The following is a 15,260-nucleotide window of genomic DNA, read 5'->3' as shown; positions in this document are numbered from 1 at the left end:
GCGGAACAGAAAAATGAAACAAAAGATTCCCCAACCGGCCCTCCTCCGGTGGGGGGAGTGGTGCCTTCACCATCTCCCGAAGAGCGATCCCCTCCATCTCTAGGTCGCCCGTCTCAGGGCCCCTTCGATCTCCTCTTTCCACCATTCGGAGCGGGTGGGGCGGGCTGCTGGCGACCGGTTCCTCGCTTCTTAGAAGAGCCCCGGGGAGGAACGGAGGCGGCCGCCGCAGGACGCCCTCGGCGAGGAGCAGGCTGAGGCGCCGACGTGGACGGGGCAGGCGCAGGACGCTTCCGACGCGGCATGATTTGAGCTATGGCCTCAGTCTGCTTCTTGGCCGCGGAGAATTGCTGGGCAAACTCCTCGACCGTCTCGCCGAACAGGCCGGTCTGGGAAACCGGAGCATTCAGGAGCCGGGTTTTATCAGCATCCTTCATGTCCGCCAGACACAGCCAGAGATGGCGTTCCTGGACTACCAGGGTAGACATCGCACGCCCGACGGCGCGTGCGGTGACCTTGGTTGCACGAAGCGCCAGATCAGTGGCCGCACGCAGTTCAGAGAACTCCGCCGAGTCGTGACCTCCCGCGTGCAGGTCCCTCAGAGCCTTAGCCTGATGAACCTGCAGCAATGCCATGGCATGCAGGGCTGAAGCTGCCTCCCCACAAGCTTTGTAAGCAGCACCGGTCAGCGCCGAAGACTGCTTACAAGCCCGTGAGGGGAGAGTAGGCTGGTCCCGCCAGGAGGAAGCGACACCGGCCGGACACAACTGCATCGCGACCGGCCGCTCCACTGACGGGATACCAGTATACCCCCTGGCATCTCCACCCTCGAGAGAGGTGAGGGGTGAAGGCTGAAACGGCCGGTTCCGGGCGGAAAACGGGGTTTTCCACGACCGCGTCAGCTCTTCATGCACCTCGGGGAAGAAGGGCACCGGGGGCGAGGACTGAGAAGCCCTGGCACCCCCGAAGTACCAATCATCGAGGCGGGACGGTTCAGGTGGGGGAGGTTCAGTCCACTCCAAGCCGACCGCCGCCGCCGCCCGAGCGAGCATGGCTGCCATCTCGGGGTCGAACGCAGGACCCGCAACCCGACCCGAAGGCGGGAGCGGATCTGGATCGACGTCCGAGGCTGAGAACCCCCCCTCCGACGTTACGGTGGACATCGCATCCGGTGGAGGCTCGACAGAGCGCGAGGACACCGTAGAACACGGGCCGCTCGTCTCCATCGGGACCTCCGCTGGCAACGGATCAGGGCGCTGGGAGCTGCTGGACGAACCAGCAGACCGACCCAGCACCGTTATACGGAGGTCATCCTTCGCAAGTTTGGTAGCTGCGCCCTTAGCAGCACCAGACTTGGAAGGCGGGTGCCGTTCCCGGAGAAACGACACCCGTCTCCGCAAATCCGCCATAGTCATGCCCTCACAAGTGGAGCATGAACTATCACGCAACGCTGCCTCTGCGTGCTGGAGCCCCAGACACGAAACACAGCGCTCGTGGCCATCCCGGGGAGCGATGAACACACCGCATCCAGAAACGGAACACGGACGGAATGCCATCTTTAAAAAGACGCACCCGACCGTGACACGAATGAGTGACTGTCTTTAAAAAGACACAAAGCTCAAACGTGCTGCTCTTTTAGGGAAATCACTCTTTTTGTGCGAGCTGGTGAAACACACAGGGAGAGGCAAACGCACTCACTCAACTCAAGTCCTAAAAAAAGAGACAGAGAGAGAGAGAGAAAGGGTGGAGAAAACACTGCGAGCCTCCGCTGAGGTGTCTTTGCCCAACCAACTTCAGCAAGCTGAGATCTTTTTTCCTCCAAGAACAGGGATCTACGAAGATCAGTATACGCTTCTCGAGAGCAGATGTCTGCCGGCTTCGAAGCAAAAAGCTAATTTGGTATTGTGCACCTGCGGCTTATATACGCACCTGGCGGGGCGGCGCCGGCATTATGCAAATACCTGCATGCCAAGTTCATTGGCGTTTTTATAGTTTCTCGAAGTAGATAGGTCACCCGCGGAGCGGTTCCCAATTCGTCGGTCACGACGTGATGTCGTAGTGACCGACTGAAAGGGAACATGAATATACTTCTGTAAAAATATGCACATCATTTGTTATTCAGATGGAGGCGCTGGGTGCGCAGCTATAGATAAATACAGTAATACTGCCAAAATCACTGTGTATAATGATGATGATTAGACGATATGTCAGTTACAGTTACATATCGATATGCTGGTTAACATATTAATTATATATGTTGATTCTGAATCGATTCATGAGGGTCCAAATGATTCCCACCCCTAATGAACACGAACACTTGAGGAAATAAGATCATGTGTTCAACCTGACAGACTCCAGACAATGTCTTTAAATATGATTTAATCACGGCTGAATCCTCCTCATCAGAAAGAATACAAGAGTTTATATAGGATAGATACAGGACAAAGTCACATCATTTATCTCTAATATGATTTATTCTTCATATCTGCAATTCAGAAACTCCTCTCTGTTACCAGGCAGACAAAAACAAATTTAACTTTCTTGATGACCTCAGCTTTAACAAGTCATGGGATTTAAATTGAAATCATTTAACCACACATACTTCCTCTATTTCAACACATTTTGTTGTCAAAAGCATACAGTACAAATCAGGGCCGGTTATAAATATTTGGAGGCCCTAGGCAAAATTTATGTTGGAGGCCCCTCACACCCCTCTAATTTTCAGAATAATGTGAGAACGTGTTTTTCTACTCTGTAAGAAATCAGATGAGCACTACTAATAAACATGTTTTTCCCCATTACTTTTACTTTTTATTAAGTTTTATCAACAAATTGATTAACTTTATGCTAAAATGTAATTAGAAATTATGCAAAACCACATGTGTTAAAATTTTTAAGGCAGTCACATTTATTAAAAACACCACCTTTTTGGGATAACACAGGATAACAGTTTTGCTTTCTCCAAAGAGTAAAATTAAAAAGACAACAATACATTGCAAAAACCCTAACCATAAAAAATTACAGGTGAACACCTAGAAAACTTTTATTGTTTTTATTTCAACTTGGTATAAAGAAGAATTTCCCTCTTACTTAAACATAAAGTTATCTATCAGACTATTGCTTTTTATAAACTACCTTAAATATCCATTCAAATCAGCTGCCACTGGAAGTTAAATAGACAAACTACTTTCATGATTTGAAAACTAAAATAAAGTGTAGAGGACTTACAAGATATACAGACAGTTTAATTTAGGTAACGCCAGTTTTGTTTGCTGTTTGACTTTAAATACAAACTTTTTTAATGCGGCGCCGCATAAAGTTGAACTCACCTTAAAACTTTATTTAATGCTGTCAGTAGTGATTGTCGGACCAGCGCACATGGACTTAGCAGTTATGGAGGCCCCCCTTCCAAGCTTGAGGCCCTAGGCATTTGCCTACTCTGCCTATAGCTAGCGCCGGCCATGGTACAAATGTTCAAACCTGTAAGGAAAAGACATGTTAGTTATAATTAGTTATGATTCATTTCAATTTCTTCACAACGTGCAACAAAACTCCTCTGTTAAAATGTCAGAAAATGTAGTTTGGTGTTTCTTTGATGAAATCTTTGCTGATATTATTGTGTATGAAGAGTTTTTCTCCTCGTCGTGTTGTTTTTATAAAGATGATTAAAAACATTGATCCATCATTGACACTGACACACACATTAATAATGTTTTTATAGATTGAGTGAAATTGATCTTTAAACACTGTAACATCTTTAAATGTAAGATCAGAGTTATGTTATCTCCAGCTGATATTCCTCCTGTAATAGAGGAAGATTTTTACATCAAATACCTGATGAGAATTACAAGTGTGAGTCATGAACTCAATACAGATTTATGAAGAAATGTTCATGTGGTTTAGGACATCTAACACTAATAGTCAGCTGTGGGATGGATTTATTTGACATTTAAACACACAGTGTCTCAGTTACTGAGGGATTGAAAGAGGAACATTACATGAACAGATGGAGGTTAGAGATTTGTGTCAAACTTTGTAGTTTTGTATAATTCACATAAAGTCTCTGTTCTCTACAGGTTGAGTTATTGTAATATCACAGATGAAGGTTGTGTTTCTCTGACTTCAGCTCTGAGATCAAACCCATCACACCTGAGAGAACTGAATCTGAACTGGAATTATCTCACAGGTTCAGGAGTGAAGCTGATCTCTGATCTAAAAGATGATCCACATTATAAACTACAGACAGTACAGTGAGTAGAGCTCATTTAAATAAATGTTCAAAGTAAACTCATGCAGTGTAATTTAAATCCTAGAATATAAATATTAGAAATAAATGTAAATTGATCTGCTGCTGTTATAGGCTGTGTATCCTTTAAGCCCAACAAACAGAAAATATGAAGTGTACATGAACAACACTTGATGCTTTGTCAGATCAACACAATAAGAATTCAATCCAATGTCTGAGTCTGTTTACTAACTGTGATGTTGAGTTTGTTCACTCCAGGATTTAATACTGTGATCTTACTCTTCTTACACATTATATATGATGTTTGTTAATGGGGTTTGTTTGATAGGCCGACACCTCTATAGTTATGCACACTTGACTAGATGTTCATCTTAAAGTCTTTTTATAACAACTTGGTTTTTATTTCATGTTTTAAGCATTATTTATCAAATCATCAGAATACAGACATAAATAACAACACAAACACAATATATACACAACAGATAAACACAAAGTACAGATGATAAATGATAGAGATGAAGATTAGAAAAAAGAAGAGAAAGTCAACTCTTAAAATCTGATGGACACTTCACACAACTCTCTGTCGAGCTTTGACATTGATGCTGTTTCTCTTTATTTACACGACTGTCAACCTCCAGGACTTTTAAAATAAAGCATCACCTTCATTTTCTTACTGTTTGTGTGTGAACTCATAAAAGTGTCAGTGTGTCATTATATTATACTACATACATATCAATACATTCATCGCTTACATTGACATCAAATATTCAGAGGAAATAGATGAAATGTGTTTTTGTATTGTTGTAGCTCATGTGTATGTGATAAACAGATTGTTGACATGTTTATTATGTTGAAGATTTCATTTCTATCACTGACTGACAGCACTAATAGTTTGTTTTTCTATCTCTTCATCTGACACTGATGATGATCTCATATCTGATTGACTTTCTCTTTCAGTGTTCGGCCTACAATGCGAGTGATGTAAAGAAGTAAAGATGTCTGATCTTCAGTTTGATCTGCTGGTGAATAAGAAGACACAATAGTGACATCACTTCCTCTTAACCGTATGAGTTGATTATTCAGTACAGGATCTGATCTGTGACTTTATCTAAATCTGACTTTGAAGTGTTGGAGGTAAATCTTCATCCTAACTCAGCTTCTGTCTACACATTTCCTATAAGAGCGATTTATCAGTCAGTGTAAGAGGAGCAAGAAATCCCATAGGATCATAAAGTGAAGTAAATACTGACAAGATTCCTCTTCTTCTACACTGTTGGGGTTTTTAACTTCATCTTAAACTGAAATGTGTTCAAGTTCAGCACAACATTGAAGACTCGCAGCTCATTTATCTCTAAATCCAAATATTGGACATCTTTGCTTTTGTGTTCTTCAGGATCTGACTGCAGGACTTTTTGATGATTATGTGATCAATTACAAAAAAAGTTGAGACACTGAATGAAATAAAATAAAATCACAAAGTTTAATAAAATGATAAACTTGATATTTCAGCTTTGGTCTATCGCTGTTGATTATCTGTCAGACTATTTTTGAACGGCAGAGTCAAACATTACAATAAATTTACAATAAAACACAACACATTCTATGCCTAATTCAAAATAAATGTAAAAACAAAACAGTAAATTCATACTCAGTGAACAGTACATTAGGTCATTATTATAATTTGTACAATCTTGAGGTAAAATCCTGGGGCCTCATTTATCAACATTGCGTAGAAAATGTTCTATATTTGTACCTACGAATGAAATTTAGTTTGTGCGTAAGTACAAAAAAATCAGGATTTATCAAACGTGTGCACGTGGTTCGTTTGCACATCAGTAAGTAATCCTTGATGATAAATCCCATTCGTTCTTAAGCACCATGCTCGTGCACGTTGATGGTCATTTGCATTCCGAAACGCCTTGAATAAACCATATATGGTGACAAAACCTCCGGTTATAAGTCACGTGGTTGTGCTTTTTCCCTCACCGCAATAATGGCAAAGAGAGCGAAAAAGAGAAACTTTACAGACACAGAAACTTGGATGAGGTTAAATCCTTATAACACATACTGTTTGGTTCACTTTATGCGCGAGGAATGACTAACAAAAGAAAACAAATCTGCATGGGAACATGTTACCAGTGAGTTTAATTACGTTGGGTACAGTATGAGAACACTCCTAAAAATAAAAAGTGGTTTGACATTAAATTAAAAAACGCGTCACAGCACACCAACGTGAAATCAGTGCAAATGAAGGAGGACAGACAATGACAGAACTTTCCACCTTGTACAGCAGCATATAACCAGCATCAACGGCGTGATCTGAAATGCGCTCCCGGCGGATGGATGATTTCCCAAGTCTTCCAATAACACAAGATAAGCCATTGCACTGCATTGTCAGCGCTTCATTTATAGTGGTAGACACCAATTTGACGACAAATCACAAATAAATCATTAACTTCAACAATGGTTTGCTGTTACTATACACAAATCATTTTAGCACCTGCTTGAAGATAATAACTACACACTTCTTTACACACTGGGGATGATCCTGTGTAGTATCGCTATTCTAGCACTAGATGCTCTGCGTACGGATACTCAGAGGTGTGCGTATATTTACACACATTTCTACGTATAAGTGCAATTTGATAAATTCCACACTTTGCGTAAAACTGTTCCTACGCACACTTTACGCACACTTCTGTGTGTACGCACGCTTGATAAATGAGGCCCCTAAACTCCATCAAAGACGTCTGAACGTCAGGTGTTGTTTTAAAAATGACCGCTTGAGGCGCTTTGGAGGCGTTTATGTGCTTTGGTTGCTACAATACTAGCTATAGTATTTTACAAGCTTGATAGCATTGTTTGTCTCGTGAATATACAGCATAAATTGGTGACAAGGATAAAGTTTGTAGATGAGTATAAAGCAGAAAATGAGTCCTGGGGTCCGTTCTTCGTACGTGCATGGATTACTCGGTTAGCTGGATTTGATTGTTGATGATTTGGCTTGATCTTGGATTATTTGGTTCTTCAAAGCTCATCCTAGAGTTGCTGTCATAGCAACTGGTCCATAAGATTAAACCTGCTCAGGAGCAGACTTATTTCTTGTAAACAAGATTAGTTTGTACCTTTTAGCGGATGTGATACGGAAAGTCTGACGCAGTTGTGTATTCTCCATTATACGAGAAATACGAGAAGAGCTTTTCAAATTCAATACGTAATAAAAAAGGATCGATTAAAACTTTTAGCGATGTTATTTAAAAAATATATAATATAACAAATATATTTTTTCTGTGCTTGTGCGACTTGTTTTTGTTTAACAGATTTGATTATCATTAAATGAATGACAAGACAAACATGCTGATCAATTTCATTTTAAATTTATTTAAATTGTCATAAATAAAAACAGCAATCAATCATACCCAGCAGTAATATATGTTATAATATGTACAATAAAGAATATTACTCGGTGTGAAATAAGTTTCATTTGAATAAACTCATCTCCGATATTAGTTTTGTCTTTAGATTGTCCAGTAGGCTTAAGGATTCTTTTAGTAATTTCTATGTTATATAAACTCTGAATACAAAGATGTTGCCCTGTCCCACTGTAAAAAAAATCCGTAGAAATTACAATGTTATTGCAGCTGGGTTGCCGGTAATTTACCGTGGATTTACATTTATGTTATTTACTGGCAAGAGTTTGTTCAAAGTTAAATACATTTTAAATATTAACAAGTCTTTATCTTTACAGAATAAAACTCTACAATAACAGCCTCATGCAAAGCATTCTGGGAACCAGAAATCATAATCAACCTTTTTCTGTTTTTTGCTTCAGATTTTGTTTTTCCAGAGTGTTTTGCTTGATGCGTTTTTTTTTAGTTTTACTCTGTAAAGACAAAGACTTGTAAATGTTTAATGTTCATTTAACTTTGAACAAAATGTTGCCAACCCAGGCAACCCAGCTGCAATTTCTACGGTTATTTTATACAGTGTGTGACAAAAATGGCAATAACCAAACAAGTTTTTTGCACATATTTTCACATATATTTGTCTTCTTTACACTTTTCTGTGCAGACTCAGCAGATGCAGGACTTTCAGTTAATGTGGACTCCTGCTAATATTGTTGTAGTCAGAAATCAGTTATATAATAATAATGCAATTGAAGTAAACTTATTTAACCACTTGCATATAGTTTCTCTAAAGGACTGTCGTCTGAGAGGATTTCTTTACTGTCGTGTGCATTGCTCAGAAACAGTTGCACTTTATAATCTTTTGATGTAGAATAACATTTACATTCACTAACTGCATATCATACTTTATTTAACACATTCTTGAGAACTGCTAAAAGTGTTGGTGTATTATCTAAAACTGCACAAAAGAGAGGAAAACACAATCTTATAAAAAATACAATTCAAATTTTATTTATCAGCAATTCAATTGTTGCATTGGTTGTGGGTTTAAGAAAGAGCAACTGCTCCAGAGATGATCTGTAAAAGAGACTTAAAGTACTTTAGGAGCATCAAAGTTTAATTACAATCATTCATTTCAATGATTGTAATTTTAATTAACCTCCCAACTATACACTATGATTTCCAACCAAAACACAACAATAACACTCCTAACAACCAAGTGGGAAGCTGACTTGGCCTTCTCTTCCAACCCTGAGTACTGGGAACAAATCTGTAGGAACACATTTTTCATGACCAATAACACAAACCTGCAGCTTATACAATATAAAGTCATTCACAGAACTCACATCACCCAAAGTAAAATGTTCAAAATGGCCCTACACAACACCAATATTTGTTCACAATGCACTTTAGGTAGGATAGATGACTATTTACACGCCATGTGGCAATGCCAACCAGTCCAATCATTTTGGGTTACATTATCCACCGTCCTTAGTCACAGAATCCCATTATCTCCAACACCCTGTCTCATTGGTGACATTTCTAAAATCCATATCCCGCAAAAATACAGGAATCCGTTGCTCGTCTCTCTAGCTGTCGCTAAGAAAGTAGTTCTCCAAAACTGGAAATCAAAGAAATCTTGCAACATCAATCATTGGATAAATTTAATTTCTGAACACATTTCAATAGAGAAATACAATGCACGCAGATGGAAGCAGATATCAGCCTTTGAAGACATCTGGTCCCCATTTCTATCATTTCTTAACACAAAAACATAGCTACAAGCCGTGTATATTACCAGTCACACATTCCCCTCTTCTATTATGTAAGTTTATTTATTTTCTTTTTATAGGCATACACTATTTATACTCATGCATAACATGTTTTTCAAACCCTGTTTCCCTTAAATACTCTAACTGTGACTAACGAATGTGAACCTCAAGATCATTCTACTCAACCAGCAATAATAAGTTATCACTGCAACTGTATTGTCCCTCTGTTATCTGTCAGTTATTTTGTTTTATGTATATTATGTGTTACACTTTTACGTGGTGCTTAAATCCCCCTCCCCTTATGTGCACTGTATATAAGTATTTCTATTTTCTGTATTGTAAAATAATTTACTTTATAAAAAAAAAAGTTGTCCTCCGAAGAGGGGGGGTGGTGGCGGGCCATAAAAAAAATCATTAATTTCAAGCTTTGACAAGCATAGTAAAGATATCAAGATTATATTACACAGAATATTTTACATTATGTAGGGTGATTTTATGTACAAAAGTAGCTTTAACTGGGTTTACAAATTCAGCGTCAGAAAAAGTTCACAAAAAGCTTCCATCAATAGCTCGCCCACTGCAGGGGTTAAAAATGGGCGTGTTCGTGGCCATTGTAATAACCGGCCAATCACAGCGTGGCTGATCAGTGTTTCTACTATCATGTTTTGCCTTTTCATGCAGCGCACAAACGCGCAGTTACTAACCCTAACCCATACTAATCATAAACAGCAGTGGTGTTCAAAGAACCAGATAAGCAAGATCATAATTAGCGAGATCTAAACATCTTGGATGTCTCATTTGATCTTGGATGTATTAAGCGACGTACGAAGAACGGACCCCTGGACTCTTCTACTATAAACTCATGCTGTTGTAATAGATGCAGTATGAAGTTTATCAATGTCTTACTGAAATAGACAAAGACAGATGAAAGCAGATGTTGCTCTTTCAGTATTGATGATATCCCGAGCTATGTGATCCCAAGTGGATTTCACATTTGGCTTTTTTCTGCAGGGGAAGTTAAAGATGGTGCCTGACCTGGTGCAGTGTTTTCACATTTATCAACAAACTCAAGCTGTTCAAAATGCATCTACAAAAGAGAGAGTTAACAGATTTTCCATCTTTGTTGAAGGCAAGTGGAAAAGCAGCAGAGGTTGTAAACAAGTGTACTGCACTGTATGCAACACTGCTTGAAAATCTCGAACAGAGTTTTGAGGACAGATTCTCATCAACCCATTCACTGCTGAATCATTGTTTAAAAGTCCCTTTAGTGGAAGATGAAGCAGCATCTCAGCTTGAAATGACTGAACTTTCTGAGGATGACAGACTTAAACGTGTTCTAAGGGAAGAAACTGTGGAGTTTTGGAAAATCCCAATGTTAAAAAGGCAGCACTAAAACTATTGTCTAAGTTTGGGTCAAATTACATCTGTGAATCACTTTTTTCAACACTGAAACAAGTGAAATCAAAGCATGGCTCTGTCCTGACTCCTAACACACATGTGAAAGAATTACTACGAGTAGCCACAACTGAATACAAGCCAGACTTATCAAAGATTGTGGAAAACAAGGAATGTCAGGTCTCCCACTGAGTCAAGTAAAAAGGGAAAGGTTGATACAAACCATCAAATCCATGAAAACTATTGTGTATGTAATTACAAATTGTAATAAGCAATAAATTGTAATGGTAACAAGTCCTTGTGAGAGACATTTGTTGTGTGGCTCTTTGAAGTAAATGTTCCTTTTTTTGGCTCATTATGCTGAAAAGGTTCGCCACTCCTGGCACTGGGTTGTCCCGTGTGAAAGGAACAAATGACTCGGAGGACCCGAAGATGCGACAGATGAACTAATCAATTCTCTTTCCAGCACAGAACCAATAAAGGTCACACATGCACACAAAATGAATGAATCACTCTCCGAGACGACTTGTTCCTGAGTCATACTAAAGATTTGTTCAAAATGAAGGAAATCGTTCATGGACGACCCATCACTAGACGACAGGCTGTACAGCACACTGTTAACGATTTCCCTGTATTTTTTTCAGTACGGTACTGGCAGCACGGTTGCCAGTAAGTTACTGTATTTTGGTTTTACAGTACTGTACTGTAATACCATTTTACAGTACACAAACTAGTACTGTATAGTTACAAAGCAGTACTGTACTGTAATTTTACAATATTTTATTACAGTAGTCTATTTTTACAGTAATTTACTGTAATGTCTATATTGACCCATAAATACTATTTATTACTTATTACAGTTAATACAATAATATTATATAAAATAGCTAGAGATGTAGGTTTAAATCTATAGTTATTAATATGGTAAAAATGCTAAATTAAAACATAATGATTTAAAAGGCAATCCAAGCAATGTATGTATCAAAATTTTATTTAAAAAAACATTTAATTGAAACAAACATATTTAAAACAAGATTTTAAACAATAATAAACATATAATCAAGTAACATAAAATAAAATCAACAAGTATAAACAAGTTTGGAGACCCCTGTAACATATTTAACTCTGGCAAATAGAACACAGGTCCATAGTTTGATGTTTTCAGTTTAAAGTCCATCATCAACTAAAAGGTAACATTTCACTGTGGTAAAAAGAACACTGGCCCATAGTTTTAAATATTCTACTTGAATTTCATTTAACACTAAAAATAAATGCATTAAACTATGGCAGACAGACCACAGTGGCCTTTACTTTGAAGTCGTCCATTCGAACTCAATCAGGGACTGCATGAAGCTGTTCACAGGGGTTAATGGCCACAGCTTTTCTCTGCACCAAGTTCCTTGTCTTTTTGCTTGCTCCTTGTCTGGATGTGCACTTTTTCCCATCTTTGGAATTAATTCTATCCAGAAACCTGTTAGAAATATCATAAACATTAAGTCAACAAATATAAGATAGAAAAAGATTCTTAAAAAATTAAACTCAGCCTTGAATTTACTCCTATTCTGAAACCTTTTGCTCTTATTCTACTGTTCCACACCTAATTACATTAAAATACAGAAGATTCACTTACCGCTGAACAAACTCTTTCCTCAATGGAGAGCATCCACATGGATCATGTCATGATTGAATGTCCTGAACAGAAAGTACAATTGTTACTGATTTGGACACAACTTTTTATTCTGAAAACAAAATCTTTTGTCAATAAAGTCCAGGGACACCTCTGCTAAATAAATACAATTATTAAATTAAATTCCTTATAACCAAAGTCTGAATATTTCTGTTTGTATATTTCTACATGGCAAACTAAGACAATTCTGTACATGTTGTGTATGGTCGTGTTACAGTGTTGTGTGTGGGAATTGTGAATGAGTGTATACATGGGTATTTAAAGAAACTGTAGTGGTAAAGTGCAAACTTACCGAACATAATGTGCTTGGTGTGTGTCTGGTGTCACCCGTTGTGCCTCCACATCTGCCTTAACTCCTGAAAAGTGCAATGACACTCAGGTAAACTACAAATAAAAAGTCAGCCACATTCCTGTGTAATTTTGCATGTGACGTGAAAGCATTTAATATTGCAGTCGAAAAAATACATGACTTGTAACTGTACATCATGTACTTGCCTGGTGCCTTTAAAGATGATCCATCTTACCCAATCCAGCTTACAAGCAATGGTAAGACTGTAAAAAAGACAAATGTTACAAAATCTGTTAGCCATAGAAATAAGTAGACATTGTGAAGGAAATGGTAAAAGAAAATTTAGTAACACTTTACTATAAGAGTTTATTCCTTAACATTTTGTAATGCCTTAGCTAATATGAACTAACAATGAACAATATATTTTACAACATTAATAATATTTGATAATGTTCATTGTGCAGAGACAAAGTGATTGATTTAAAAATGTATTAAGTGTTTAAATCTAATATCATGCTATGCTATCAAATAAAACATTACTGTAAGTGTTAAGTCAGTTGTAAAACAAATATATATATATATATATATATATATATATATATATATATATATATATATATATATAAATATATATATATATATGTATATATATATATATATATATATATATATATATATATATGTATATATATATATATATATATATATATATATATATATATATATATATATATATGTATATATATATATATATTAGTTGTTATATTATATATTATATATAAATATCTAAATAAGTCTTTTTTTTATTATTATTATTCTATAACATCTTGTCTACAGAAAATCTCTGAAAATGTCTCGTTTAGTGCAGAAAATAGCGATTTATAGTGACAAGGTAAAAAGACTGTCCCTTTAATGTTTTACCCGGACGGCTGCGGTGTAACACTATTTCACGCAAAGTTTTTTTAACAAGTAGCTAGCTGCTCACTTTAAAAATAAACATGATCGCCTAAATCTGAGCAATCCTGGTGATGCCAGTTTCCTACACGATGTTATAATGGACTATTTTACATCCAGAGATGAAGGATCAGATGACAGAGACGAGAAGACAAAGGTACGTAAATGCGGAGCCCATTCTCTTTTCGTGCATTGATTTGATGTGTTTTGGAAACTTATATACAGCGTGTAATGCATCTGAAGTGGTGGAAACAATATGCAAAATGTATTGGACAACTTACTGGACGTGTAAAACGCTTTAGAGAAGATATTCTCTGCTTTTGCTGATATAACGTTACCGTAATAAAATAACAACAACAAGCGCGGCAATCCCTTTCGTTCATCTGATATTAAGATGAGCCCAGGTCTGAATGATATTTGGTTGAAGTTGAGTTCGATGCATGTATTCAGTTAAATATGAGGTTTCTTGTTTTCACTTCTGTGGAGGAGTTCGGTACTATGCTGTGTACGGTGTGACAAGTCCTGTCTGTTTACAACCACGAGTCAGCCTTACCAAACAGTCGAACTTAATACTTTTCTCTGACGCTAACTGAACGGATGAAACGCCGAGATAAACGACCATTATGCTGGGACCGCAAGACCGCGCTGGCGGGTTGTCTTTGTCCATTTCGTTAAAAATAGTTTCATTGTCACCACACTTTCAACACAATATAAACTCACCAAAACCCTCATAATTTAGTTAAAACAACCCTATATTCATTAAAAAAGGTGTAAAGCGAGTAAAAGCAGCAGTAGACATCTGTGTGTAACGTTAGCTTACTTTCTGAGGGAGATTGAAACTTTGTTGGCGACCGTTTTTTCTGTCATTGCACGTTTAAAACAATATTGTGACAAACTATTGACAACATTCTTAAACTAAAAATTAAGTTTTCATGAAACAGAAATATTTCAAACTTACCGAACTGCCAGAAATCAATCATCCTCCTTCAGCTGCAGCCAGGAGTTGTGCTCTCTCTCCCTCTGTGTGATTTGACTCTGGCGCACTTTCTCTGATTATTGCAAGTACACCTGGCACATTACAGCAATGGCTACAGCAAGGTTACATCAAGACCAAAATATACTGTAAAATGTTCCCGCTCAAACAAATTTACCCAGAATGCATTATGACCTGCAGTACTGTACTGTAATGTACACATACAGTATAGTACTGTGGATTTTTACAGTAATGTACTGCTAAATCTACAGCGACATCTAACAGTGCAGCTTTGAGGAAGATGAAAGTTTAAACTGTCAAAACTTTAAAACGCATGCAAACAATACACTTTCAGCATAAGGATGTAATTGGCCCCGATAGCTATGTGTTGTAAATGTATATGCTGTTTGATGGGGAAGACATGTCGCGTTGTTAGGACCAGAGAATGTCCTCATAGAAAATACACACGTCTTTGTAGAAATCCAAATTGTCCACGGATCTGGGGCCTACTGTGGCACTTCGCACCAGTTACGCCGGACA

General features: G+C 38.0%; 1 protein-coding gene and 1 long non-coding RNA gene across 5 annotated transcripts in view; one reads left to right on the top strand and one right to left on the bottom strand.

The window, feature by feature from the left end:
- The window catches only part of LOC135770627 (NACHT, LRR and PYD domains-containing protein 3-like), a 287,002-nt gene extending 279,250 nt beyond the window's left edge, over positions 1-7,752 (top strand). For all 3 annotated transcript variants that reach the window (XM_073815499.1, XM_073815501.1, XM_073815500.1), the window contains 2 exons: positions 4,074-4,247; positions 5,201-7,752. In XM_073815499.1, coding sequence (XP_073671600.1) covers positions 4,074-4,247; positions 5,201-5,228 — 202 coding nt within the window. In that variant the 3' untranslated portion in view covers positions 5,229-7,752. The remainder of the gene's footprint in view (positions 1-4,073; positions 4,248-5,200) is intronic.
- A 4,194-nt stretch (positions 7,753-11,946) lies between these two features.
- Positions 11,947-14,861, bottom strand: LOC135770197 (uncharacterized). 2 transcript variants are annotated; one of them, XR_010542565.2, is made up of 5 exons: positions 14,706-14,861; positions 13,000-13,056; positions 12,797-12,860; positions 12,448-12,509; positions 11,947-12,288 (listed from the first exon to the last, which is right to left on the bottom strand). It is a non-coding gene; the product is annotated as an uncharacterized lncRNA (long non-coding RNA). The 2 variants fall into 2 exon arrangements; XR_012337146.1 differs by having other exon boundaries at positions 11,947-12,509.
- Between the last annotated feature and the right edge of the window lie 399 nt (positions 14,862-15,260).

Source organism: Paramisgurnus dabryanus, chromosome 8 (genome assembly GCF_030506205.2).
Source record: "Paramisgurnus dabryanus chromosome 8, PD_genome_1.1, whole genome shotgun sequence".
NCBI lineage: Eukaryota > Metazoa > Chordata > Actinopteri > Cypriniformes > Cobitidae > Paramisgurnus > Paramisgurnus dabryanus.
The sequence above is the reverse complement of the archived record's forward strand: the minus strand, read 5'-3'. Positions and strand labels throughout refer to the sequence as shown.